The sequence below is a fragment of the Cryptomeria japonica genome, chromosome 7 (genome assembly GCF_030272615.1).
Source record: "Cryptomeria japonica chromosome 7, Sugi_1.0, whole genome shotgun sequence".
Lineage (NCBI taxonomy): Eukaryota > Viridiplantae > Streptophyta > Pinopsida > Cupressales > Cupressaceae > Cryptomeria > Cryptomeria japonica.
The window spans coordinates 559,661,249-559,688,499 of NC_081411.1; the positions used below are offsets into that span (position 1 = coordinate 559,661,249).

Consider the following 27,251-nt stretch of genomic DNA (forward strand, 5'->3'; position numbering starts at 1 on the left):
GAAAGCCGACTTGAGGGTTGGCGCTAAGATGGATATAAATATAACATCAAATGAAGCCATTAGTCAATCATCATTATCAAATGCTATCTGCTCTCCTAGTAGTGATCCTTCCTCATGCGAACTTGTATAAGGCGATTGTGCAAACTCTTCAAGGTTGATTGTGGCGAAGTTGTCAAAGATCTTCATAAGGTCTCTTATGCAAATCTGATCTAGATATCTGCTGCTTCTCCTAATCATCTGCTGTTAATGAAGGGCCGCATTCGTCACTGATATCTTGAACAACAATCTGAGATAAGTCATTGCCTTGTAAATTGTCTACATTTGAGATAATACATATCATATTTAAAGGCTGGGTTTTTCACCTCCAAGAGGGAGGTTTTCCTAGGGTATTGGTGTCTTGTGTCTTGTGTTTTATTGCTGTTACTGTTTATTCACAGTCTGATTATAATCTAATTGCTTAAATTAACATTTGATTGCTTAAAATTAACAAACCTATCAAATTTAGGAAGTTCATCTCTTCCACTAATGCCTTGAATGAAGGATTACCAAGAGTTGGGAAGTCCATTCATAGCTAACATCAACAAGTCTTTATCAGCAAAAGTATCTCCAATTGCACTAAGCTGATCCTTTAACTCAGAAATCTTTATGAAATAAGAAGTAATAGATTCTCCTCTAGATATTTTCACATGCAACAGTTGACGCCTCAGGGCTAAAGCTCTGTTGGTGTTGTTGAATTCATAAAGGTCCTTTAGAGTCTAAAACATTTCCTTAGCTGAATCCAACTTAGAGATGATAGGTACCAAATGATCCTTAACAAAATCAATCAAAATTTTCTTAGCCATGATCCTATTCTTTCTCCAGTGAACTTTCTCTGCATCAACAGAAAGTTCTTCTACATCTTTCGAGACATAGTCAAGGAGATCATTCTCTTCTAGAGTAATCAAAATTCTAAATTTCCAAGAAGAGAAATTTGACGACCCATCTAGTATATCTTCTACTTTCATTCCGTTCACCATTATGAATAACTTAGGCAAACAAAAGAAAGAAATAAAGAACTTAAAGATTCTGGTTCTAGATCAATCTTCTAAACCCACTCTGACACCATGTTAAATTTGAACCAGAATAAATAGATAGCAGAAAACTAAACTTATGAACAACACAAACACAAGAACTTTATCCTGGGAAAACCCTCCACCTGAGGGTGAAAAACCCAGCCCACTCAAAAATGAATTTTATTATATCTCTGAAAATGAATACAACTATTGATAGTTTCAGGTTACTATCAATCACACTAAGATAAGTTTGATTCTCTACAACTCAATCATGACAATGAAGCCAAATGACACATCTTATATACATTCTGTAAAACTTCATAAGTCTGAAAACTCTGAACACAGAAAACATATAATATTGCTGATCTGACAGACTTCATACACAATACTCTCAACTTGCTACGAGACAAAATGAGAAGCCAACAACACGACTATCCATCTGCTAAAGAAGAAGACCCACGAAAATAGAAGAGCGATGTAGATAAAGAATCGAATAGCAAGTGAAGAGACTCCACAATGGTAGAGGAAGAGTCATCGACAACCACATAGATATTTCACCGACAACCACATAGACATCTCACCGACAACCACCAAAGCGATCATATAAACAAAGAAGAATATCAAAAGGAAAACGAAAGCCAACGAAACGATGCAAGAAGATAAAGGTAATTGGAGCCACAAAATAAATAAGAGACGATGGAGAGGAGAATAGATATGCATCTTGAATCTCTATCGCAGCTATAACTTCAACATTTACAACAAGCAATATGTCAGCAAACTAATAGCTGACCATCAACAAAAGTACAATTGAGCAACAACAAAATCCAGAAAACAAAACAAAAGACTAGGACAAAAGATTACAACCTTTTCAAACTATTAACAGCTTCCAACTCTTCCAGGTAGAAACCTTCATTGAGATCAACGCAATTGTGTAGCTCATTATTCTCCTCTTGACAACTCTTTTTTCTATTGCTCCACGTCCTAGAATTGGGACATACTCTATCACCTTTCCCAACCACCTTGGAAATAGATTTTGAATCTCTAGTTGTCCTTTGTAGTTTATCACTTAAAATATTTATACTTAGAGCACTATTTTTTATTATCATTTGCTGACATCCATGACCCTGTTTATATTTTCTTTTATAGTGCCTTACCTTGTTCAAGAGCCCACAATCTAGCATTATGCCATGTCCCCTTTTCAATAAATTTCTGTTTGTGGACCAAAGCTCATTTCCTCATTTTGGTGGGGTAAGCTTGATAGAGTCTAGCCTCATAGGTCTCAAATATTTTATGTGTGGAGGCTTTATTGTTCAAATTTATAAGGACATCATCACATAGAGCACACTAATGGTTTTATCACTGCCATGACCATATTTAAACAACTGTATGTTAATTTTAAGCAATCAGATGTTAATTTAACCAATTAGATTATAATCAAACTGTGCATAAACAGTAACAACAATAAAACACAAGACACAAGACACCAATACCCTGGGAAAACCTCCCTCTTGGAGGTGAAAAACCCAACCTTTAAATGTGATATGTATTATCTCAAATGTAGACAGTTTACAAGGCAATGACTTATCTTAGATTGCTGTTCAAGATATCGGTGATGAATGCAGCCCTTCATTAACATCAAATGATTAGGAGGAGCAACAGATGTCTAGATCAGATTCGCACAAGAGACCTTATGAAGAACTTTGACGACTTCACCACAATCGACCTTGAAGAGTTTGCACAATTACCTTATACAAGTTAGCATGAGGAAGGATCGCTGCTAGGAGAGTAGATAGCATTTGATAATAATTGTGTTCAAATGATTTCATCTTGAAGTGGTTATATATCAATCTTTTGGCGCCAATTATCCTTAAGTCGGCTTGCATGTTAATTAAATAATGTTATATTGTCATTGTACATTTCCCACGTTAGACATTTGGGTCTAGCCCAATAGTCATTGAATTGCCTTTCCACGTTACATTTGGGCCTAGCCCAATAACATATGTAATTGCCTTTACATGTTACATTTGGGTCTAGCCCAATAACAAATTTAATTGAGATAATACATTTGAATTTTAATTGTCATTTGACAACATTAAAATTCGATAATCAGGTATCCGAACAAGCTAACATTTTCAACACTCCCTCTTTGCTAGGTAGGATATCTGCCATATGTCATGATCCATTCATGACTTTCATCTTGCATTGTTTGCAAGGATGAATGTATAAGCTTTATAGAGTATACCTGCAATAAAAACACATAAATATCATGAACTCATTTCATGATGTCCATCTTGCATTGCCCGCAGAGGATGGATCCACCTTGCATTGCCCGCAGAGGGTGGAAGAGGTCTTACACCTCAGCCTTCTCCCAGAGAAGGACACACTGTCACCTTGCATTGCCCGCAGAGAGTGACTCCACCTTGCATTGCCTATAGAGGGTGGAAGATGCAGACTCGATTGCATCACTAAGATTAAGACTCCCTCTCAATCAATGCTGTGTTCTCCACCATTCCAAGCTTCTCTTTGAAGTACTCAAACTTCACCCGAGCTAGAGGCTTGGTGAGAACATCAGAAACCTGTTCATCAGTGCTAATATATTTCAGTTGGATGGCACCTCTTTGTGCCATATCACGAATATAGTGATAATGAGTTTCCACATGTTTTGACCTGTCATGGAACATAGGATTATTAGATATTTTAATACAACTCTGATTATCACAATAAATAAGAGTGGATTCCCAAGTTTGTCCAAACAACCCAGCAAGAAGCTTGCAGAGCCAAACTGCTTCTCTAGTTGCCACATTTGAAGCAATGTATTCAGCTTCTGCAGTACTTAATGCAACTGAGGACTATTTCCTACTAGCCCAAGAGATCATAGCGAAACCCAAGCTAAAACAGATTCGTGAAGTGCTTTTTCTGTCAGTAACACTTCCAGCCCAATCAAAATCAGAGTAGCCTTACAAATTGATTATTGTGTTGATTGGATACTTCAGCCCATAGCCAATTGTTCGATGCAAGTATCTCAGGATGTGGTTGGCTGCCACCAAGTGAACATGCTTTGGCTAGTTCATGAATTGGCTAAGTGCACTCACTGCATAGCAAATATCTGGTCTAGTGTTGACTAGATACATCAAGGATCCAATCAACTGCCTGTACTCTGAAGGATCTGCAAAATCAAAGTTAGCTACAGAAATACTCAACTTCTTCAAGTTAGTTTCCATAGGAGTAGACATAGGTTTACAATCCATCATACCAAATCTCTTCAATATATCAATAGTATATTTACCTTGACTTAGAATAATTTCATTAGGTCTTTGCCACACTTGTAGCCCTAGAAAGTAATGCATTAGACCTAGATCCTTCATTAGTAGCTAATTCTTTCTTACGCCTAATGATGAGACTATCTTCACCAGTTAGAAATAAATCATCACCATATAGAACCAGAATTAGCATTTCACCATTAAATACTTTTAAGGAAATGTTAGGGTCAACATTATTCTTATAAAATCCTAAACTGACTAAGTACTTATCAATTCTTTCATACCAAGCTCTAGGGGCTTGCTTGAGACCGTAGAGAGCTTTCTTCAATCTGCACACATGAGTCTCTCTATTATGAATCTCATAACCTTCAGGTTGTTCAATATAGACTTCTTCCTCAATAACACCATTAAGGAAGACAATCTTTACATCCATTTGCTGTAATTTCCAACCTTTGGCTGCAACAATAGCTATAATAGTTCTAATAGAAGTATATCTAGCAACAGGAGCAAATGTTTCTTTATAATCTATGCCTTCCTTTTGAGAAAAACCATGAGCTACAAATCTAGCTTTATATTTCTCTATACTACCATCAACAACATGTTTAATTTTAAACATCCATTTGGAAGAAACAACAGACTTACCTTTAGGTGTAGGCACAATATCTCAAACATCATTCTTGATGATGGATTGATACTCTTCGTCCATAGCTAACTTCCATGCTTGCTGGTTCATAGCTTCTTCTATGCTGGATGGTTCAACTTCAATGATGTTGCATATCATTGCAACATAGTTAGAGAGCTTTTGAGGTCTCTTACTTTCTTTGAAAGTGCCACTTGGAGCTGCAAATTTTTTTGCATCTTGAATTGTGCTTCTAACCCAAAGTGGTCTTTTCTTGCTAACTGCAATATCTCTAAGTCCATCAGTACCAGAGGCTCAGGAGGATCATCATGCTCGATAGGTTCAGGAGGCTCAATAGGCTCCCTCTGAATCTCAATGTTAGTATCAATATCCATATCTTAATTATCATTAACTTATTTATCATTTTCAATAAGAGAACCTTTAGATTTCTTGAAAGCAATATTTTCTTCAAAGGTGACATCCCTACTTACCTCAATGTACCTTTGACCAGGAATGTAGATGCGAAATGCCTTGGAAGATTCACTATATCCAACAAGGATACCCTTCTTCCCGGAAGGCTCTAACTTAGTCCTCTTTTCCTTTGGCACATGAACATAGACAGGACTTCCAAAGATCCTTAGGTGGCTGATATCTGGTTTGACTCCTGTGAAATCTTCCTCAGGAGTTATGTTCTTCAGGACACGGTGAGGACATCTATTCTGAATGTACACAACAGTCTTGGATGCTTTAGCCCATAAGAAGGTTTGTAGGTCTTGATCGTGAATCATAGCTTTGACAGCTTCAACAATGGTTCTATTATTTCGTTCAACTACACCATTTTGTTGAGGATTGTAGGGAACGTAAAAGTCCCTCTAAATTCCTGTTTCTACACAACAGTCATTTAAGCTACTTGAGGTGTATTCACCTCCATTGTCAGATCTTAACACTTTAATCCTTTTACCAGACATATTTTCAGCTAGAGCTTTAAATTCTATAAACCTACTTAACACTTCATCAGATTCTTTAGATTTTAGAAAGTAAATCCAAGTCTTTCTAGAAAAATCATCTATAAATGTAACATAGTATAGAAATCCGCTAGGTGAAGGAACAAACATGGGTCCACATAGATCAGAATGAACAAGTGCTAATTTTCCTTTAGCTCTACTTTCACTTTTATGAAATGGATTTTTAGTGTTCTTACCTAATGCACAACCTTTGCAAGCATCATCATGAGATTGATTAAGTTTAGGCATACCTTTAACCATCCTTTCAAGTGAAGGAAGTGCCTGATAGTGAAGATGACTGAGCCTTCTATGCCATAGCTCGCTAGATTCAAGAGCTTCATGAATGAGTGCTCGAATGGGGTTAGCTGAAAGCTTATACAAACTATCATATCTATTTCCAATAACACGAGCAGATTTAATACTAGATTTCTTAGGCCACGCAAGTACTTTACCCTTAGGTAAAGCTATTTGATAACCTTTATCTTCTAGAACAGAAATAGAAATTAAATTCCTATTAATTCCAGGTACAAATAAGATATCACTAAGATGCAAGGACATGCCAGATTCTAAATTTAAAGAAGTGCTGCCAAAACCTCTTACCGAATACTGAGCATCATCACCAATTACCACATGAAGGTTGGACTCTTTCTCCATCAAGTCTGAGAGATGCTCTCGATATCTCGTGATGTGTCTAGATGCACCACTGTCGATCAACCAAGTATTGCTATCGGTTAGCACATTGCTGGACAAGGCAAAAATGAAGAGGTAGTCTTCATTGTCGTCTAAGTTTGCAACTTCATTCAGGTTGGCCTCTCCTTGCATGGGCGGGTTCTGACATTCTTTAGCATAATGTCCAAACTTGTCGCATCTGAAGCAACGGACACGTGAAAGACCCCTTGGCTTCTTCCTTGAATCATAAGCAGGAGGTCTGAAGTCTCTATCTCTTTTGAAGTTGTTCTTCTTCCAATGACCTCACTTTCTTCTAACATGTTGAGATGCAAGCACATGTTGATCTCCTCCATGAGAGCCTTTATGCATTTCTCTGGCAACAAGGCGTGACTCCTCTTGAATGCAATCTGACCGGAGGCGATTGAAGGAAGGGAATTCAACTCTTCCACTTATGCTTTGAATAAAAGGGTCCCAAGAGTCAGGAAGACCATTCAAAGCAATCATGACAATATCCTTGTCCACAACCTCGCTTCCAATGGTGCTGAGTTGATCCTTCGATTCTGAAATCTTCATGAAGAAGGACATGACTGAATCACCTTTGCTCATTTTGACTTGAAGAAAATGCTGCCTCAATGTAATTGTCCGGCTGATGTTGTTGATCTCATATATCCCTTCTAGATGTTTAAACATCTCTCGAGCTGTCTTCAATTTGGAGATGACTGGAACAAGATGATCCTTTATGGAATCAATAAGGAACTTCTTTGCTTTGATAGCATTCTTCTTGAATTGCTTTAGTTCTTCCGGATTCGAAGGTTCAATCAGATTCATATCTTCCACAAACTGTAACAGCTCTAATTCTTCAAGAGCAAGGAGGACACAAACTTTCCATGATGTAAAATTGAGGGCACCTTCAAGTCTATCCTCTACTTTCAGACCTGTAACCATCTTGCAAAACTAAAACAACAAACTGAAAGTGAAGGGCAACTAATAATCTGAGTATTTGAATGATCCTAAAGCTCCGATACCATGTTAATTTTAAGCAATCAGATGTTAATTTAACCAATTAGATTATAATCAGACTGTGCATAAACAGTAACAACAATAAAACACAAGACACAAGACAACAATACCCCGGGAAAACCTCCCTCTTGGAGGTGAAAAACCCAGCCTTAAAATGTGATATGTATTATCTCAAATGTAGACAGTTTACAAGGCAATGACTCATCTCAGATTGCTATTCAAGATATCGGTGATGAATGCAGACCTTCATTAACAACAGATGATTAGGAGGAGCAACAGATGTCCAGATCAGATTCGCACAAGAGACCTTATGAAGAACTTTGACAACTTCGCCACAATCAACTTTGAAGAGTTTGCACAATTGCCTTATACAAGTTCGCATGAGGAAGGATCGCTGCTAGGAGAGCAGATAGCATTTGATAATAATTGTGTTCAAATGACTTCATCTTGAAGTGGTTATATATCAATCTTTTGGCGCCAATTATCCTAAAGTCGGCTTGCATGTTAATTAAATAATGTTATATTGTCATTGTACATTTCCCATGTTAGACATTTGGGTCCAGCCCAATAGTCATTGAACTGCTTTTCCACGTTACATTTGGGCCTAGCCCAATAACATATGTAATTGCCTTTACACGTTACATTTGGGTCTAGCCCAATAACAAATTTAATTGAGATGATACATGTGAATTTTAATTGTCATTTGACAACATTAAAATTCGATAATCAGGTATCCGAACTAGCTAACATTTTCAACACTGTATGGAGACTTGAACATCCAAGAGATTGTCATGTTCCCTTCGCACACCTGTGGATGAAGTAGAAACAATTGATCCTCTTGATGTCTTGTCTACATTCATTCATACTCATACCACTAATGAGTAGTTTTTGGGACGTGTAGTGTAGTCATTTTGACATGCATTGAGATTCCAATACCTCCTACAACTTTGCCACTTGTTTATACTCAAGCATTTGATGAGTACATCTTATGGAATGAGCTATGTAGTCACATGATATGCACTTTGATTCCACCACCACCTTCTACTGGCACTATAGAGTTCTGAGTAGCTTCATTGAGAGCTTCTAACAATTCTTCGTAGTAGGACATCTTGTGGAATGTGCAGTATAGTCAAATGACCTGCATTGATATTCCATCTTCACCCATTGCTTGTACAAAATTCATAGATGCTCTACTAAGGGCTTCCAAAAATTATTTGCAGCAAATAATCTTGTGGGATGTGTAGTGTAACTGTAGTTAAATGACATGCATCGAGATTCTACCTTCACCTGTTGCTCCTATATAGTTTAGGGATGCTTTACTGAGGGTTTCTAGGGATTCTTTGTAGAAGGACATCTCGTGGGATGAGCATTGTAGCCACATGGTGTGCATTGAGATTCCACATCCACACACTTCTTTGGCACTTGTTGCAAATTTATTTCCAAATGGTTTGGAGTAGACATCTTCTTCAATTAGGCTCGGGACTCTTGATTTGATCATGACATCACTCAACATCTACATGGGGGCCATTGTACAGATTCTGGAGAAGTACATCTTGTGTTTTCTTCCCACATTTTCCTTCATGGATTGGGAGGACCTTCTACATGCAACTTTGGGCCTACTTCTTCCTAAGGGAAGGAATGTTGTTCGGTTCGGAAAACATTGATCATTCTTTCTTCATTGGTGTAGAAGGCATCACATTTGGGGGGCTACCAAATCTCTCTTCACATTTCTCTTTCTTCTAGGGGGTTTCCCTCTCTCTCTCTCTCCTTTGGGGGGTATTGTTGTACATGGGTACCTAACATGACCTCATTGTTAGGACCTATTTCTATGTCCTCCTATGTTACACTTAAGGGACGGTGTTGGTGTAAATATTTTAGTTAACCTAGGATAGTGTCCATCCTAAGTTGAATATTGCACCTAGTTATTAAGTTTACTTAGGATAATAGGAATATTTAATTATTTTCACCTAGGTAGCTAATAACAATTTGTTCACCTTGACTTGAGGTACTTGAGTGCCACCTCTACTTCATCAATCCTTGATTGATGGTAGTTAGGTGCCACCTTTGTTTAGTTGAAGCTGCTTTTGTCTTAGTTAGACTGAGTTAACTCACCTCCCAATTGATAGTGATTTAGAGTTATACTCATACCTCTTGGACATGTCATTTCCTTGATTTATGCTTTGAAGAGGCCTATATATTTTTTTCTTACTCATTGTAATCTGCTTCATTATATTGAATATTTATATTCTATTCACCCAATTTTATGATTAGCTCATAGGCATCAGGTCCTAAGTAGAATTCTTGTTTATGGAAAATTCTTACAGAACAATTATGTATTTTTTCTTTTTTTAGGATAGGCATACTAAATTTGCTTGTCTAGGTACAAGATTTGTGATGAATCAACAGCCTTAGGAATAGAAAATACAAAATTTGTAATTGAATATTTGAGGCAGGTCTGACTGCATGAGGAAATAGGATAAGAAGAGTTAAATGGTCAAAGCTAACAGTTCACTGAAGTTGAAATAAGATGACCAGGCCATGAATGATATCATACTTGACATGAATGCACAAGTCAAGTTGGAATCGGTTAGCTTTCAGTTAATCTTCAATTTTTAAAATCAAGGTTAGTTAGCTTTCAGTTCGAATTTCATATATGTAGTTATGTTAGCAGATTGAGAGTGACTGATTAATCAAAGAAGATAACTGTGAGCAACCTCCTGGACTATTAATACAGCTGATTGTTATCATTTCTCATTGTGCATTTTAGATGAAAAAAGATTCCCTTGGTTCAATTTGGAGAAGTTGGTAGTTTATGTGTGTGAGAATGGTTCATTGAAGAGCTTGGGTTGATCTACGTACATTAGGCATCACCTTAACCCAGATTTTTTATATTTGCATGCTTTTGTCCCAATGTGTTAGACACGTTAATCTATTGTTGAAGATCACTTTGTTGTAGCCTAACTCAATAGCTAGTCACACTGTTGTATTGTCAACATGCAATTTCTGAGCTAATCATCTATACAATTGTGCAGTGAGTTTGCAGTTTGAACATTAGTGAATTTGCATATTTGTGCCATAGCATATTGCAACCTAACTGCTGATTTTTTTAGAATCTGACCTGAAGTGTTTATCCACAATAATTTTGTTTTTATTTTGCTGAAACAAGGCTTTCTTGAATTGAATTTTTTCAAATTTGATTCTAGAACAGCAGTTCATTTTAACAGTCATTTTGATTATGTCTGACAATAATGGTAATAGCATTTTTTTTCCATGAAGATGCTTTATACTGCATTAATTTTTTGTGCTTGCTACAGGGACATTTCTTGAAATCAATGACTCTTGTTGATGCAATACCAGCCTTTCGAATGAAGCATTGGCATCTTATTGTCACTCTGTTCTTAGATGCACTCTCTGTGCATCGCGTTCCCTCTCTTGGGAGACAAATGATGAACAAACGACCATTGATAGACAAGGTAAAGCAATTTTATTGTTGTCATTGAAGAATTTTTGACAACATGCCTATCAAACTGTTCACAAAATAATTATAATATCCAAAAATTTATTTCTGTATTAAATTTTGCTTTGGATGTGTGAAAAAGCAATCCAGGATCTTTACACATTTTCTTTGCATGCGGTGTGGCTTTATTTTGAGCTCTAACGGTCACCTATCAAGTTTCCATGTACTGATTCTTCTTGGATTTTGCATTTGAAATGTTAATTTCTTAGCTCACATTATTATTGACAAGTAGTCACTTCTTTATTTACCATGATTTTATTCTGCTTAGCAGCTATTTTATAGAATCCAATATTGTCGTATTGAGACTATTACTAGGTGGTTCTATTTTAAGCACTCATGGCCACCTATCAAGTTTCTATGTACTGGTTCTTCTTGATTTTGCATGTTAATTTCATAGCTTGCATTACTACCTATAACTGTTTCTTTATTTACTTTGATTTAATCTTTCTTGCTATCTTATGTTTCCCTTCTCTTTTGTTATCTTATATTTCCATGGATCTTAATTAGGACATCTTGTATGTGCAACTGATGCTGATGAAGTTTGTGTCAAATGGAAATCACTTTTTTTTTTCAAAATTTTGAATGCTGCATGTGACTTGGGGTCTTGGATTTAAGTTTTGGTATTGAGATATTTATGGTAAATTATATCTCACAGGTCTTCTAAGTTTGAACAAAGGATATTTGTCATTGACCTTTTATGCATCTATAAGATTGTCTTAGCATATGGTATCAAGATGTCACACAGCTAGGTGGAAGTGAGCAAACAGCATCAGACACAGATGGCCGAATGGTTATTGCTTTTCAATATTACTTAAATAAAAACCTTACAGGGCTTCTCTTACAATATGCAAATCAATTTTTTGATTCTTGAGATCGCACTAAGTGCACAAGAAGAACAAATGACTGCTTATAGACCAAAATATTTAAGAAGACTCTCTAATACTCAACACTTGATGCTCAAATGAGCTTGCGAGCCACATTTATATCAAATATTCTACCTATAGAACTAGTAAAGTACTACTAAGTAAACCGGTTAAACAAAAAGGAGTATTGTGTCAAATTGCCAACATTGTCGGTCTGTTTTCTTTATTATAAAGCTCCTAATTTATTCAAGTGATATGGTTTCATTACTATTGGGGGACAAAGGGTCGCATCTCTTGTTGAGGAAATTGATCCATCACATTTCAGCTTCATCAAAAAGATTGTCCTCACATTTCAGCTTCATCAAAAAGATTGTCCTCACTTATGGGTTGGCACATAGCTCAATATTGAAAATGGCCCTATAAATTTCAGTTTATGTGACCATCATTCAGTTGGTGATCGATAGTAAAGAAAGATTCTTAGCTTAATTTTTGTTGGATAATTGTGGCAACAGCCATTTATTGAAAAAACTCATGATCAGGATTAATCACTGGCAGACTTGCATTCTGTACAAATTTATATCGCTGATTGTGTGGTTAGCCTCCAGATAGATTCTCCATTTGAAGTTTGGCCTTACTACAAGACTAATAAATCTCAAGTATGAAAATAAGTCATTATCCTTAAGATTGTGAATTCTCATCTGTTTCTACTGAAATAAGTGGGATGAGAAATGTAAACGATAGATTCTAGATTGTGTGTAACTTGTTTAAAATATTTTGTGTAACAAGGAATAATCCCCATTTTGAGATTTTGAGACTACATGGGTCTTTGTATGGAATCATTGACCATCTTGAAACAATTAAATCCAGGAAGAGGGTTCAAAGAACTACATCTTCGCATGCTGGTTAATGGAAAATCTTCACTCAACTAGTTAGCAATGACATTATCTTTTCTTGGAATATGTTTGGCAATATAATTGAACTTGTTGGAATAATCCTGCCATCAGCATACTTTCCTACCATGGTTTATTTCTTTGAATGTAGGAAACTTGCTATTGTTGTTTTCGATGGCAAACTTTGGCGGGTGCATTAATTGCAAGACAAAATTTTCTAAACACTTTTTGACACCAAAGATTTCTAATACAGATGCAAAAGCATATGGATTTCAAAGAATTGATGTTGTTCAATTAATCAATGAGACAACTCCTTTAAATAGAGTTACAAAGACGATGTTTCTAAAAGAAACAATCGTTAACTAGAGGCGAAATTAGAAACGACTTAAATGACCATTAATAACACAAAGAGAAAGATATTATTCTAATACCCTCCCTTAATGGTCATCGTTCTAATTACCAAGAGAAATAACAGAGAAGGTTGCCCCCTTCTTCTCAGAACACGCTGCAACAGAAGACAAGAGTCTGCCACTAACTCTGCCACTTGAGATGAGTCTGCCACCAACCCTCCCAGAAACTGCAGAACTTCTGAAGATACAACAACACCAACCGTCCAACCTGATGTTGGAGAACTGTCCCTCCCTGTAACCAGAGACACACCAAGAACAACTGTCACGATTTTGAGGAAAAAATCGGCAAACCCTCCAAACTATTGCAGATGTTCACACAACAACTCCAGGTGCGACGAAAAACAGACTGCAGCAAAGTACAATTTTTGAGGAAAAAATCATAAACCCTCATGATTTTTTTTTTTTAATTTTTTTACAGGGACAAAAAATATTTAAAAATCCATAGATAATTTTTCAGGACAAAATTATTAAAACCCACATATTTTTTCAAGGGAAAAAAAATATTAAAACCCATCAGAATTTTTTTTAGGTAAAAAAATATTAAAAACCGAAACAAACATTGATGCCCATAAGCCATCTTCACGCTTTTCGAGGCACAAAAAATGAGGTACTGAGAAGATGCTAAGTGCACAAAACTTGACTGCCTTCCAACATCAAGCTGGTCAATGATGTCATCTTGCACGTTTCCCAATGCACAGAAAACGAAAAAAAACTGAGAAGAGGTGTTGGCACAGAATTCAAAAAAATTGAATCCCACTGCAGAAATAGAGGCAGATGCAGGTAGATTTCAAAAAATGAAGTACGGTTGGCACGAATTTCAAGAAAAAATTTCCGGTTGACCCCAAAAAATCTAAAGACAACCCAGAAATCCTTGTGAAAAACTCAGAAGGAATCTGTTGTCGGAATCTGGATCCGTTGGCTCGAAAATCGAGGCACAAAAATCGAGGCACCCAGAAAATTCTGACGACGACCTAGTTGAGGTCTCGAAAAACCCACCACGAATTTGTGCTCAGAAAAAATTTTTCGACTGAATCTGGAGGGTCAAAACTCTAGCCGAAAATGCAGATTTCCGTCCAAAAATGGCAGAAAAAAATCTGCAGGTGGGAAAAAAACGCGTTGCGTGGTTGCGCGAAATGCAGGAGAGACGGGTCACGGGAGAGGGCAGAAAATAGCGAGAAAACCCTAGTAGTTGCAGCCAAAACGAACTGCCAAAGTAGCAATTTCGAATAAACAAATAAATTTTTCAAAAAAACTGTTAAAAATTCATGACGAATTTTTAATTGAAAAATTATTTCGAAAATAACCAAAGCTCTTATACCATAATACAGATGCAAAAGCATATGGATTTTAAAGAATTGATGTTGTTCAATTAATCAAGGAGACAAAGCTCCTTTAAATAGAGTTACAAAGACGATGTTTCTAAAAGAAACAATCGTTAACTAGAGGCGAAATTAGAAACAACTTAAATGATCATTAATGTTGGTGTAAATAATTATTCATCATGGATATTACTACACTATACTTAAGTTTACTTAGGAAATGCATTTCATAGTAGTTTGGGTATGAGACACTTGGGTGTTTGTGCCACATTGGGATAGTGTGTGTAGGAGAATTTCCACCTTTTATGGTGTTGATCTTGTTGTTACACTCCACATTCAGTGGGTGATCCACCTCATGTGGACTATTATAATGTTTCTCCTACCTACCCACACCTATTTCCTACCTACCCTTGTTTCTTATTGAGCCACATGTCATGTTTGTGTGCTCACATATCCATATGGCCTTGTCTATATAAGCAGGCTTATATTCATTGTATGTAATGCTTAATGATCCAGTTGATCATATTTTTCATCTTGATAGAATACAGTTTATTTCTATCATCTATTTTGCTCTCTTATTTGTGCTTTCCATTGCCTCTTGATCTTGGCAAAATCTCACAATTAATAACACAAAGAGAAAGATATTATTCTAATAATTTCTTTATGAGAAGAAATACATTTTTAGACATAATCTGGGAAGACACCATTGGCATATTTTGCAACATATTCCTTATTATCTGTTACAAAACATAGGACACTGCCCCAAAAGCATAATTAGATGCATTAGTATAAAGAATAAAATTAGAGATGGATGGCACATGTAAAGTAGGAACATTACTAGTCTTTTGTTTTATCTTCTTGGTGGTTGTTGTATGCTGCTCATCCCATAGGATGATGATAGCAGTCATCTAAAATTTGACTAAAAACAAGAATGTCATCAATATAAATACATAAAAATTAAAAATCAGAAGTTCCTTTACATTTTTTATCAATGTGCCTCTAGAAATAAATAGGAGCATTCATTAGGCCAAAGGGCACGATTGTCCATTCATAATGGCCAAAAGAAAAACTAAAAATTATCTTTGGATGGTCTTCCCCCTTTACTTGTATTTGATCAAAACCACATTTACAGTCAAATTGTGAGAAAACTTTGAATTAGCAACCTTCTGCAACAAATATGTTTTGTTTGGATTTGTATAGGGGAATGACTTAGTTGTAGCATTTAATGGTTGATAATTGATGGCCATTCTCTTTTTGCCTCTTTCTACTCTAAATGTTTATTTACCATAAAAGCATAACAATAGAAAGGAGATTTAAAAGGCTTGATTAATTTTGTTGATTTTTTTACTCTAAATTCTTATTTACCATAAAAGCATACCAATACAAAGGAGATTTAGAAGGCTTGATTAGTTTTGCTGATTCTAATTCCTGAACAGCCTTTTCCATTTTTGGATAGTCTATAGCAGAAACAGGAACTTTTTTAACAATTTTCATTTGTTTGCCTTTTTTGATTTTGATCTCCATGGTATGCATCATTTTATTCCAAAATTTTTAAGGGTCCTCTAAGCATATCTATTCTTCTATTTGCTTCTTTGGCTCAGTGAATTGCAAAGCGTTATCTGATTGGATTACCATAGTAGATCGAAACCTTTCAGATGCATATACTAACTGGCAAACTCTTATTCTCTTTTCACTTAGAGTGAACAAGACATGCTTATTATTAATACCATATGGAGAATATGTATCTGTAAAATTTCCTCCTAAAATAACATGTGTTGGCATCTATTTCAATTCAAAGCGATCACATTTAAATTTCTTTCCTTCAATTATAAGCATCTCTTGATGCTTATATTTATCACAAGGAAACTTGTTACCTTGAACATGTTGCAAGGTGTGCGCCCTTGGTCTCCTTGTGTTGTGCAGTGCAAGCGATGGGTTTGCGACATGGCTTAACTGCCTCCCTTGGATTCTATGTGTCACATAGTTGTATCGGGCATTAACAGGGCGATCTTTTGGTGCAACGACAACCGTGTTTCCAACAAGTGGTATCAGAGCTTGGTCATGGGTTCAAACCCCCCACTTACGTTGGGGGGGATTGTTGCAAGGTGTGCGCCCTTGGTGTCCTTGTGTTGTGCAGCGCAAGCGACAGGTTTGCGACATACTTAACCGCCTCCTGTGGATTCTATGTGTCACGTGGTTGTATCGGGCATTAACAGGTCGATCTTTTGGTGCAACGACAACCGTGTTTCCGACAGAACATCCATACTTTTGTATTCTCGATTTTGTAGGATAGGAAACTTGCAGAATGATAAAGATACTCTAATGTCTATCTGTGCATTGTAATATTTGCCATTTTTATAAGTTATAACATAAATAAATTGAGCATACCTTCTGTGTATCAATCAAAGAAACGGGACTCGGACTCGGCTCGGACTCGAACTCGGGACTTGGCATCAGACTCGGCTCCAAACTCGGCTGGACCCGGGAAAGTGAAAAACTCAAGAAATTTAGAGATTTTTAAAGATTTAAAACTTGTTTCAAGCACCCTTTATTGAATACACCTTAAAGACACAATAGCATCATCAAACTCGGCTCATTTGATTACATACACAAGTATACATCAATCACATAAGCATAAACGCAAATTGTAGCTGAAGGAAATAACAAACATAGATATATAAATATTGTCAAATGTATACAATATTACAAAACTCATGGAATAAAAAATCCATGTCATCATATGATCATCATCAAATGTTTCATACAAATACCAAAGGTAAATACAACTACAAGCCTATGGCTCAGAGGAGCCTGCACCCTCCGGCCCCGGCCCCCTGCGAAGGCGTCTGAGGTAGGTCCTGGATGATTCGACAGCCATAGCCGCTCCCCATGACACCATGCCATGCTCACCAACATCAGGAACATCCGTGTCACTATCTGCCTCTGAATCTCCTGTCTGTGCTCGTGCTCTCCGCTCCTCCTCTGCCATGGCTACAGTCTCAGCCTCTATATCTACCTGGTCACGCAGCCCCTTGCGTGCTCCCTTGTAGTGAACAAAGACGATACCATTCATTTAAAAAAAACTTTTTAAAATGTATTTTTTTTTGTCATTTTACTAACCCAGCCAGTAGCCGAGTTTGAGGCTTGGGACTCACCAAGTTTGGCGAGTTTGAGCCAAACTCACCAACTCGGCGAGTCTAGCGAGTTTGCTCGCCAGACTCGGACGAGTCCGAGTCCGAGCCCCAGAGACTCGGCGAGCATGAACTCGGACTCGGACTCACCGAGTTTAGGCGAGTCCGGGCGAGTCCCGTTTTTATGGTATCAATGCTGTTATGTGTTTAGGCTTCGATTGAGGTTCTGGAGGCAGCAGACTGGACATTACTAATTTGCAATTTGTCAGATCAGGTGTATGAAATTGTTCAGGTTTTGAGAGGAAATTTTCTTCTTTGTTGATGTGGACAATCTTTGGCTTTTCCCTTACTGATTGTTTTCTAGGATTGCTTTGATACAATTATCTAATTTCTGGAGGGACTTCTATTGGTTTTCTTTCTTCAAAATTTAAAAAAATTGCAAGCTGGCTAGTGCTGCATCTAACATTAAATTCTCTGCATATGTCTTCCTCATCATATTCTAATCTTTTGTTCCATTTGGGAGGTTCATAGGTTGGATGCTGAAATGCATCCTACCTCTTGGATTAGAGATTTCAATAGGCCTAAGATTTATTGAAGCTGTAGGCATGGAGGGCTGAGGATTAAATTGAGGAATATATGAATCAAAAGAGAAAATAAGAGATCTACCTCTTCTTGAGAATGCATTCTATGGATAAGGGGATTCTCTTCCTCTTTGCCCCCCATATTGCCACAGGATGTTCATCATTGTTGTTGGCAGCTTTCCTTCAAGTTCATCTACTAGGCTATCCAGTCCATCAAGCTTTCTGTCCAAATAGTCACTGATTACTTCAAAAATTGGCTCATAGATGTCATCCTGCATTTACAAGTCTTCATCTTCATCTATATCATCCCACTACGCTGCTGTGTTAGTGGTGGAAGGAGCTTTGACTGCCTTGTTCTTTACAAGAGCATTTAGGAGCAATGTGATTAGGCTTATTGCACATATAACAAATAATTATTTTTTTAGGTGGTCTAGGTCAAGTTTGAAAAACTCGGACTCGGAAGCCCAAATTTTTTTAAAAACTCGGGCTCGGAAGCCCAAATTTTTTTAAAAACTCGGGACTCGCCAAAACTCAGGGAAAAACTTGGCAATACTTGGCAACTTTATCAAACATTTGAAAATACATTTTTTTAAAATATTATTCAAAAAACACATTTACACCAATTTTGTATAACATATACTGATTTCCATGATATATAAATCAAAGTTTGAGTTAAATACATAGCATAAACCAAAAAACAAGTGCAACATATGAATAAGAGTTCAATACATATCAATGTATCATAGTGACATAGAGTCATAGACCACAAAACAACAACCTCTGAAATTCTGATTACATATCAAGTTCAAGTTTTGGTATCAATGAAAATGAGAAATCATAAATTGCGTCTACAACTAAAGCTCAAAACAGATTGTTGCTGCTGGGGGGGTGGTGCTAAAGTAGTGGCAACATCCTCAACAAGTGCCTCTGCTGCATGATCAACCTCGTGCTCCTCCTCACATGCTGCCACTTCCGCATCCCATTCCTCTTCTGCCCTCTCCAACTCACTTAGCTGCTCATCAGTAAGGAATGGATCCAAATCATTATCAACATCATTAGGAGCAGCAACCCATTCGGCTGCATATGGATCAATGTCATCCAAGTCAAGTGTTTCATGTGAATCTTGCCCTTGCACCTTCTTCTCATGCAATCGAATGTTGTATTGTGCAAGAACCCTACTGGTTCTAACTTCTCTGACAAACTATTGCTGGTTTATTTTGGTGTTTTTCAAGGGTTTTAGAAAATTAAAACAAAAAAAATAACACTTTTGCCAGGCAAGAAATGCACATAAAACTGAACTGGAAAAGAATTGAGAGCAACTGCAACTATATTATGAATAAGATAACTGCTACAATAATTCCTACTGCTAATAGCGTACCTGTAGGTCCTTAGCTTATTTTAAATGAAGAAATTTGGTGTTTGCCAACCAAAACTAAGAAATTGACCAAAATGGACATAAAGACTGGAATGCAATTTCTCTGAGCCAGAAAGTAGCCACATCAACTTGTCAGGGCTAGGCGTTGTGAAATGTATCTTCAAACTGTAGGAAAGGGAGGCGTTTCAGCCTCCAGCCAAAAATGCCTTGTCTGGAACCCCACGTGCCAGGCTGAAACAGTACGGCCAACAAAGAACTTGTACGACTGGTTATTGGAATTGTAAAATGCTGCTAATGAGGATTCTAACTTGTAATGCCTCCTTCGTTATTCAAAATCTGCAAATAACTGAATCAATTAACCTCTGATGAAGCACATGCAAACTCCTGAATGAAGCCCTTCCAATTTGCAATAATTCAGCTGATCATTCATAGCCTCAGAATCACAGATCCATGAAGAATGAACGTTCTTCAATAGCAAACCCTCTGAAACCCTTGTCTCAGAAAATACACAGAGCAAAGAAAAGCAATTTCAAATAATCAATAATGGAGTTTGAATTGCTCTTTTTCCCTTATATCCCCAAAAGCACAAATTCCAAGAAAGTACGCCCAAATACAATTTTAAATACATTAAATGTATTTAAATCACTTTTCAATAGTTTAAATTCATCTTGGACGCACTTTTGCATTTAAATGATTTAAAATCACTTTTAATATTTTAAGTGACCTTTTAACTTTTTATAAAGTCACTTTATAATATTTAAGTGGCTTATAATTTTAATAAAGTCACTTTATGACTTTATAATATCCATATAAGCTAATTAAATAACTTAACCACTAAAATATTAATATCTCCCTCAATATTCAGTCTTTTGACGTGCCGTCAGAAGCTGGGGTCAACACTAAATAACCCCCATGTGTCTAGGTGCCTTGACTAAAAATATCACAACTTCCAGATTGACTTACTATAAATAGTAAGTCCCTCAACTAAGCCCATACACTGGCTGCAAAGGCCCTGGAATTGAAACCAAGACTGAATTGAAGAAGTGGAACTGCCACTGAGTCTCTCTATCCTAAATGTTAGCCTATGAGAGTCCAAATAATAGGCTAATCCCTCGAACTCTGATGCTCACGAAAACGGGGACATTACAATCCTCCCTCCCTGAAATTGCTTGTCCTCAAGCAATCTCTATTGCGAAGCAACTTCACTCCACCAGATGTCTAAAAGATGAACTGTGAAATGTCCCACACATCTCCAATCGACTCCTATAGCACCAACACAAACACAACTACGCAGGGACAAACATCATGCCAACTATCCAACCCCTGCGCACAAGAATAGTGCATCAAAAATAGAACATGTTCAAGAAGGCCAAGGATGAACTGGTATACTCTCAACACATTGAACATGCTGCAATGCTCAACTGTAAACCCTGTCTGGAATCTCAATGTACCCAAAGAATCCCAAACTCTATACTCAATGCTCGGTTGAATGCGAGGATCCCAAATCACTCTATAGAGTACTCCCTCCAAACCATGTGGCATCAACATGATACCATTGTATAGTGCAACTAAGTCAACCCCAACAAAAGGAAGAAGCAATCCACCAGCTAGAACAATCCCTGGATCCCATAGCCAGTATTGAAGTCTGCCATGAGAAACACTCCCAGACCTCCGCTGCTCAAATCTGATTTCAACTTCACCATGCCAGAAGTGGTGAAGCCAACCAATGGGACCCATCCAAACCGCAGTGCCAACCTTGTCAACACCCAAGTCCCAATGCAAACAATACACACATCCATCTGCTCTGTCGAGATAGGAATAACTAAGAGTACCCACAACACAACAACAATCTCCACCCTTTGCAGAATTGTCCTGGATGTGCCAAATCCCCCCCATAGGTGTTGAATAACATGTAATCTCCCCTCTTATGTTGCTGATGTGAAACCAAATAGCACCCTCAAAACTGCAAGACCAACGTGAGGGGATGCTAAGGATACTAACAGGTATATAGGATGATAGAGTATCATCCCCATGCTGCTCTCGTATGATGAGGAAATGATCTAACTCTTTTCCAGCCTCATGTGTAGCAATGACATTAGTGGCTGATCCACTAAGTGTGTATTCAACGTGGTCACACATCTCTAAGGCTTGAACATTTAATGGCCTCTCAACCAAAGATAACTCATGGGTCTCAAGATGCAAGTTATGTGTACCAATAGAATTTTCTGAATCATACCTCTTCTCTTGTTCATACATAATTGCATATTCTTCATGCTTGCTTACCTCGAGAAGCTCCTCCTTTGTATGCCCAACTTTAATATGTTCTTCCCTTGGAAGAATTAGAGATCTAAGGTGTGACTCCCCTTGCTTCTTTGCTTGATCTAGCTGGTTGCAACGTTCTTCGATTTCTTGCAAACGCTGTTTCACTTGGGCAGCCAATAACCTTGCCTTTTTAGCTCTTTACAACCATCTATCACACATGACCTGTGTCTTGTTCACCTCTTCCAAAGTCTGATATACAAAATCAGGCTTGTTGTGACTTGAATTTTTAACGCATAAATCATTTTTAACACCCAAATCTTGAGTGTCATTGCTAGGAATCTTCATACAACCCTCTTCCACACATGGAATGGCTGTTACCTCATGATAGTGCAAAGAATTGTGACTGCTGCTACAAAAATCAGAACTGTTAGAGCTTGTATCCTTTGCACATTTCTCATCTTTGACACTTCCAACTTGCGTGCCAACATTGGTAGATCCTTCCACAACATTTTCGTCATTTACTAACACATCTACATTATAATTATGCTCAAAAGTTTGGCTACAGTTGCAAAAATCAGAATTATTGTCATACCTTTGTGTCATGTTTTCAACATCTCCAAGGACTTCCTCCTTCCCTAATGCATCTTTTGTATTGGTAAAATCATTTGCATTAGCATGTGTTTTCCTTTCTTTTGCAAACAAAGGATCCAATATCTCCGGATGTTGTAGAAGCCTTGTTAGATTCTTATCATAGTTTTGAAAAGCCTGCATGAGCTCTGGCATGAGATTCTGTATAGATTTCATTTTACCCATACTGAAACAATGCAAGAGTGCTGGCCAGTCAAATGTCAACCGAGTGAGCTCAATAATTCCCAATGGAATCTCTACAAATTGATCCTGGTTTACCTATAAACCAAGCCTCCTGCGTGTGTAAAAACCTGTGAGGCCCAAACTGACGCTGATGAATAAGAACTTCTAACCCTCCAGGAAGGCAGGATCAGAGCTCTGATACCACTGTAAGAACCCTGCTGGTTCTAACTTCTTTGACAAACTATTGTTGGTTCGTTTTGGTGTTTTTCAAGGGTTTTAGAAAATTAAAACAAAAAAAATAACACTTTTGCCAGGCAAGAAATGCACATAAAACTGAACTGGAAAAGAATTGAGAGCAATTGCAACTATATTATGAATAAGATAACTGTTACAATAATTTCTACTGCTAATAGCATACCTGTAGGTCCTTAACTTATTTTAAATGAAGAAATTTGGTGTTTGCCAACCAAAACTGAGAAATTGACCAAAATGGACGTATAAGACTGGAATGCAATTTCTCCGAGGCAGAAAGTAGCCACATCAACTTGTCAGGGCTAGGCGTTGGGAAATGTATCTTCAAACTGTAGGAAAGGGAGGCGTTTCAACCTCCAACCAAAAATGCCTTGTCTGGAACCCCACGTGCCAGGCTGAAACAGTACGGCCAACAAAGAACTTGTACGACTGGTTATTGGAATTGTAAAATGCTGCTAATGAGGATTCTAACTTGTAATGCCTCCTTCGTTATTCAAAATCTGCAAATAACTGAATCAATTAACCTTTGATGAAGCACATGAAGACTCCTGAATGAAGCCCTTCCAATTTGCAATAATTAAGTTGATCTTTCATAGCCTCAGAATCACAGATCCATGAAGAATGAACGTTCTTCAATAGCAAACCCTCTGAAACCCTTGTCTCAGAAAATACACAGGGCAAAGAAAAACAATTTCAAATAATCAATAATGGAGTTTGAATTGCTCTTTTTCCCCTATATCCCCAAAAGCACAAATTCCAAGAAAGTACACTCAAATGCAATTTTAATTACATTAAATGTATTTAAATCACTTTTCAATAGTTTAAATTCATCTTGGACGCACTTTTGCATTTAAATGATTTAAAATCACTTTTAATTTTTTATAAAGTCACTTTATAATATTTAAGTGGCTTATAATTTTAATAAAGTCACTTTATGACTTTATAATATCCATAAAAGTTAATTAAATAACTTAATCACTAAAATATTAATATCTCCCTCAATATTCAGTCTTTTGACGTGCCGTCAGAAGCTGGGGTCAACACTAAATAACCCCCATGTGTCCACGTGCCTTAACTAAAAATATCACAACTACCAGATTGACTTACTATAAGTCCCTCAACTAAGCCTATACACTGACTGCAAAGGCCCTGGAATTGAAATCAAGATTGAGTTGAAGAAGTGGAACTGCCACTGTCTCTCTCTATCCTAAATGTTAGCCTACGAGAGTCCAAATAATAGGCTAATCCCTCGAACTCTGATGCTCACGAAAACGGGGACATTACATATCGCACATAGACAAGATCATTCAAGCATTGTTGAGTCAACCTATTGCGCTTTTTTGTGTGGATGGCCTCAAAAACACTCTAGTTGCACTCACAACTAGAAGCACTACAAGGCTGCGATAATATGCGGATGGCAAGCTTTTGAAGATTAGGCGTTGTGGCACCATAATCTTCCCACCACAAATCTGCAAGGATAAAAAATGTTATTTATAACTTGTAAAGATTTTAATAATCTTAAAGAGAGAAATAAATGGTAAAATAAAATTAAGCATATGTTTTTTTTACCTAGTCGTAAGGTGTCTCTCTTACGTTTGCAATCAGGTGAAGAAAACAATGGCCCTGTGGCCTTCTTATAGCCCTGCAACTCATCATGTATCAAGTCTCGAAAGTTCTCATCATCAACAAATCTCCGAATGCATGTGTCAAGGCCAATTCTAACCTCTGCATTTGCTCTGAAACTCGGGGAGTAAAAAAACTTGGGATTCAAGAAGTAGGCAGCAGCATGAATGTGTTGGTGGAGTTGATGGTTCCATCTCCGATTAATTATGCGCCATATGGGTTCATACTTGGTCTTGTTTGATGCATACAAGTGTTGAATCGCCTTTTTGGCCTTATCCATAGCCTCATATAGATACCCCATGGAGTTATGATCCCCATCCACCATTCGTAGCACCCTCACCAACAATTCTGACACCTAGATATAAAAAAATTAACAAAATCAGCAGATTGTAATATTAGAAAATTAAATAATAAATCATCAATTAAAGTTTCAAAACTTACATTGATTATCTCCTCCACCATCTTGGCAAAATTAGAATAAAAAATGGCAACCACAACCTTCTCTTCTTCAGGCTTTGTAGCATAAGGACTCCCCAACCATCTTTCACTCACGAACATTTGTTTCAGGTTGGGCAATGTAGCAAGTATGCTCTGTAAGGTGAGGAAATTGGTAGCAAAGCGTGTTACCCCCGACCGCACAAGATCCTTACCATCAGTGTTCTCTCTCATAAGATTCAAGACCCATATGTGATTGTAGATGTATTTGGTGATATTCCTTCCATCTTCAACCACTTTCTTTACTCAGCTTATGTTAGAGTAATCAGGTCTTTACTTGATTAATTAAATGACATTTGTTTAATTAATTCAGTTCCCCTTTATCTCTTTTACATTTAAGCTAACATTAGGTGCATAATAATTAATTCTTTTATTAATTATTATGTGCAAGCCTAGGGTTTTCCCTTTTAGGGTTACTTGACCTATTAGAGGTTAAAATCTTTCCTTTTGTATTATCATTCTATTACACATTTTGGTGAATGTAAAGCTCTCATCTTTTTTTGAGCATTTCCTGTGTATTTTGGTTTTTCTCTGTTGCTTCCTTGCTTCTCCTTGTAACAGGTTTATTCAGCTTGCAGAGATCATTTGGGCTCCTGTAGTGTTGTATTTATCAACTCTCACATGGTATCAGAGCTTCAGATCTGCAGCTACCTGTTCTTGTTTTGAGTGTTTTGCATTGGAAGCAGATCTGGGGTTTTTCATAAGTTTTTTTTGTGCACCTAGGGATAGGCCTTTTTTCTGAGCACTTTGGGCCTAAACGGACCTCACCATCGTGCTCAGAAGGCCCAAAAACTCCTATGGTCATATAAAATTTGACCATTTTTTACTCCTGAGCCTCTGGGGGTATTTTTTGTTTTGTACATGTCGTACAACCTTGGCATGCAGTTCGAGAAATTAAAAAAAATAATTTTTTTTGCCTTTTTATGACATGCAGGCCGAAATTTGATTTTTTGAAAAAAAAACATAAAAAAAAAATAAAAAATCATCTTTCAAAAATTTTTTTTTTGGCGTGGGTGGATTTGTTTTAAAAAACAGGGGGGCATTTATGACAAGGTACCTGTGGGTCCCTTTGTCCCCTGGCCCCGTGCACCTGCTGCCGTTGTCGGCCTCCTCCGGCCCCCGGCCACCGCCTGCTTCCCAGCCCTGCCGACGCTTCTCGGCCCCTCCGGCTGCCTACCGACGCTTCCTGGCCCCACCGACCTCCACCCGCCGGCGCTTCCCGGCCTCGCCCACCGCCCACCGCCTACGGCCGCCTCTCCTCTGGCCGTTGCCGGCCTCCATTGACTGCAACCTGGCCGTCGCCCTAGAGCCGCCTGCCCGCCACCGCAGCCCCGCCGCTCCACCGCTCTGCCACCGGAGCGCAGCCCACGGGCCACCTCCGCTTGGCCCTGCCACCAGACAACCTCCCTCTTGCCTTTTTAGGGGGGGGGTTGGTTTTTTTGCCATAACTTGAGCATACGGAGTCGTTTTTTCAAAAACAAATAGGCGTCGGAAAGCTGGTTCCGAGCCGGATCTCATGGTGTTGGAATTTTTTTTCAACTTTGCTGTTTGACTGTACTTTTTTCCAGTCAAAATGGGGTCACTTTTCTGCCCTTCCAGGGCCGTAGAATGAGCATCCAAACTCCGTTTTTTGAAAACTTTATATTGTTGGAAAGCTTGTTCTATGTACTTTCTAATCATATGAGTTTTCTTTCCAGATTCTGCTCCAGGACTATTTTATTCAGTTTTTTGCTTTTCAGCACTGGTAAATATCTTGGATGTTTCAGGTCCTGGGATCTCTTTCTCTAAGTAGAATGTGTCGGTTTTGGCTGTTCTTTCTGTTTCCAGTCTTCTTATCATTGTAGCTTTTTATTTATGCAAACGCATTGAGATAAAGTGTCATCATGCATTGTTTACTTGGGATCTTGCACATCTTGTGCCTTATTGTACATGCACTACTTATAAAGTGTCATGGGGGGGTTGATGTTTGCCTTTTGTTTGCCATCTACCTTTGTCCAATGAGTGTTCCTTCCACGACATTCGCCTCATGATGTGTGTCAAGCGAGTGTTCCTTCCACGACACTATGTACTTTCTCAACACCTTTGATGTTTCTGGTTCT

General features: G+C 37.7%; 1 protein-coding gene across 1 annotated transcript in view; it reads left to right on the forward strand.

Annotated features, from left to right (window-relative positions):
• LOC131031136 (putative RNA polymerase II subunit B1 CTD phosphatase RPAP2 homolog) overlaps positions 1–27,251 on the forward strand; it is an 84,488-nt gene that overhangs the window by 29,080 nt on the left and 28,157 nt on the right. Inside the window, exon 5 of the mRNA XM_057962175.2 lies at positions 10,939–11,097. Coding sequence (XP_057818158.2) covers positions 10,939–11,097 — 159 coding nt within the window. The remainder of the gene's footprint in view (positions 1–10,938; positions 11,098–27,251) is intronic.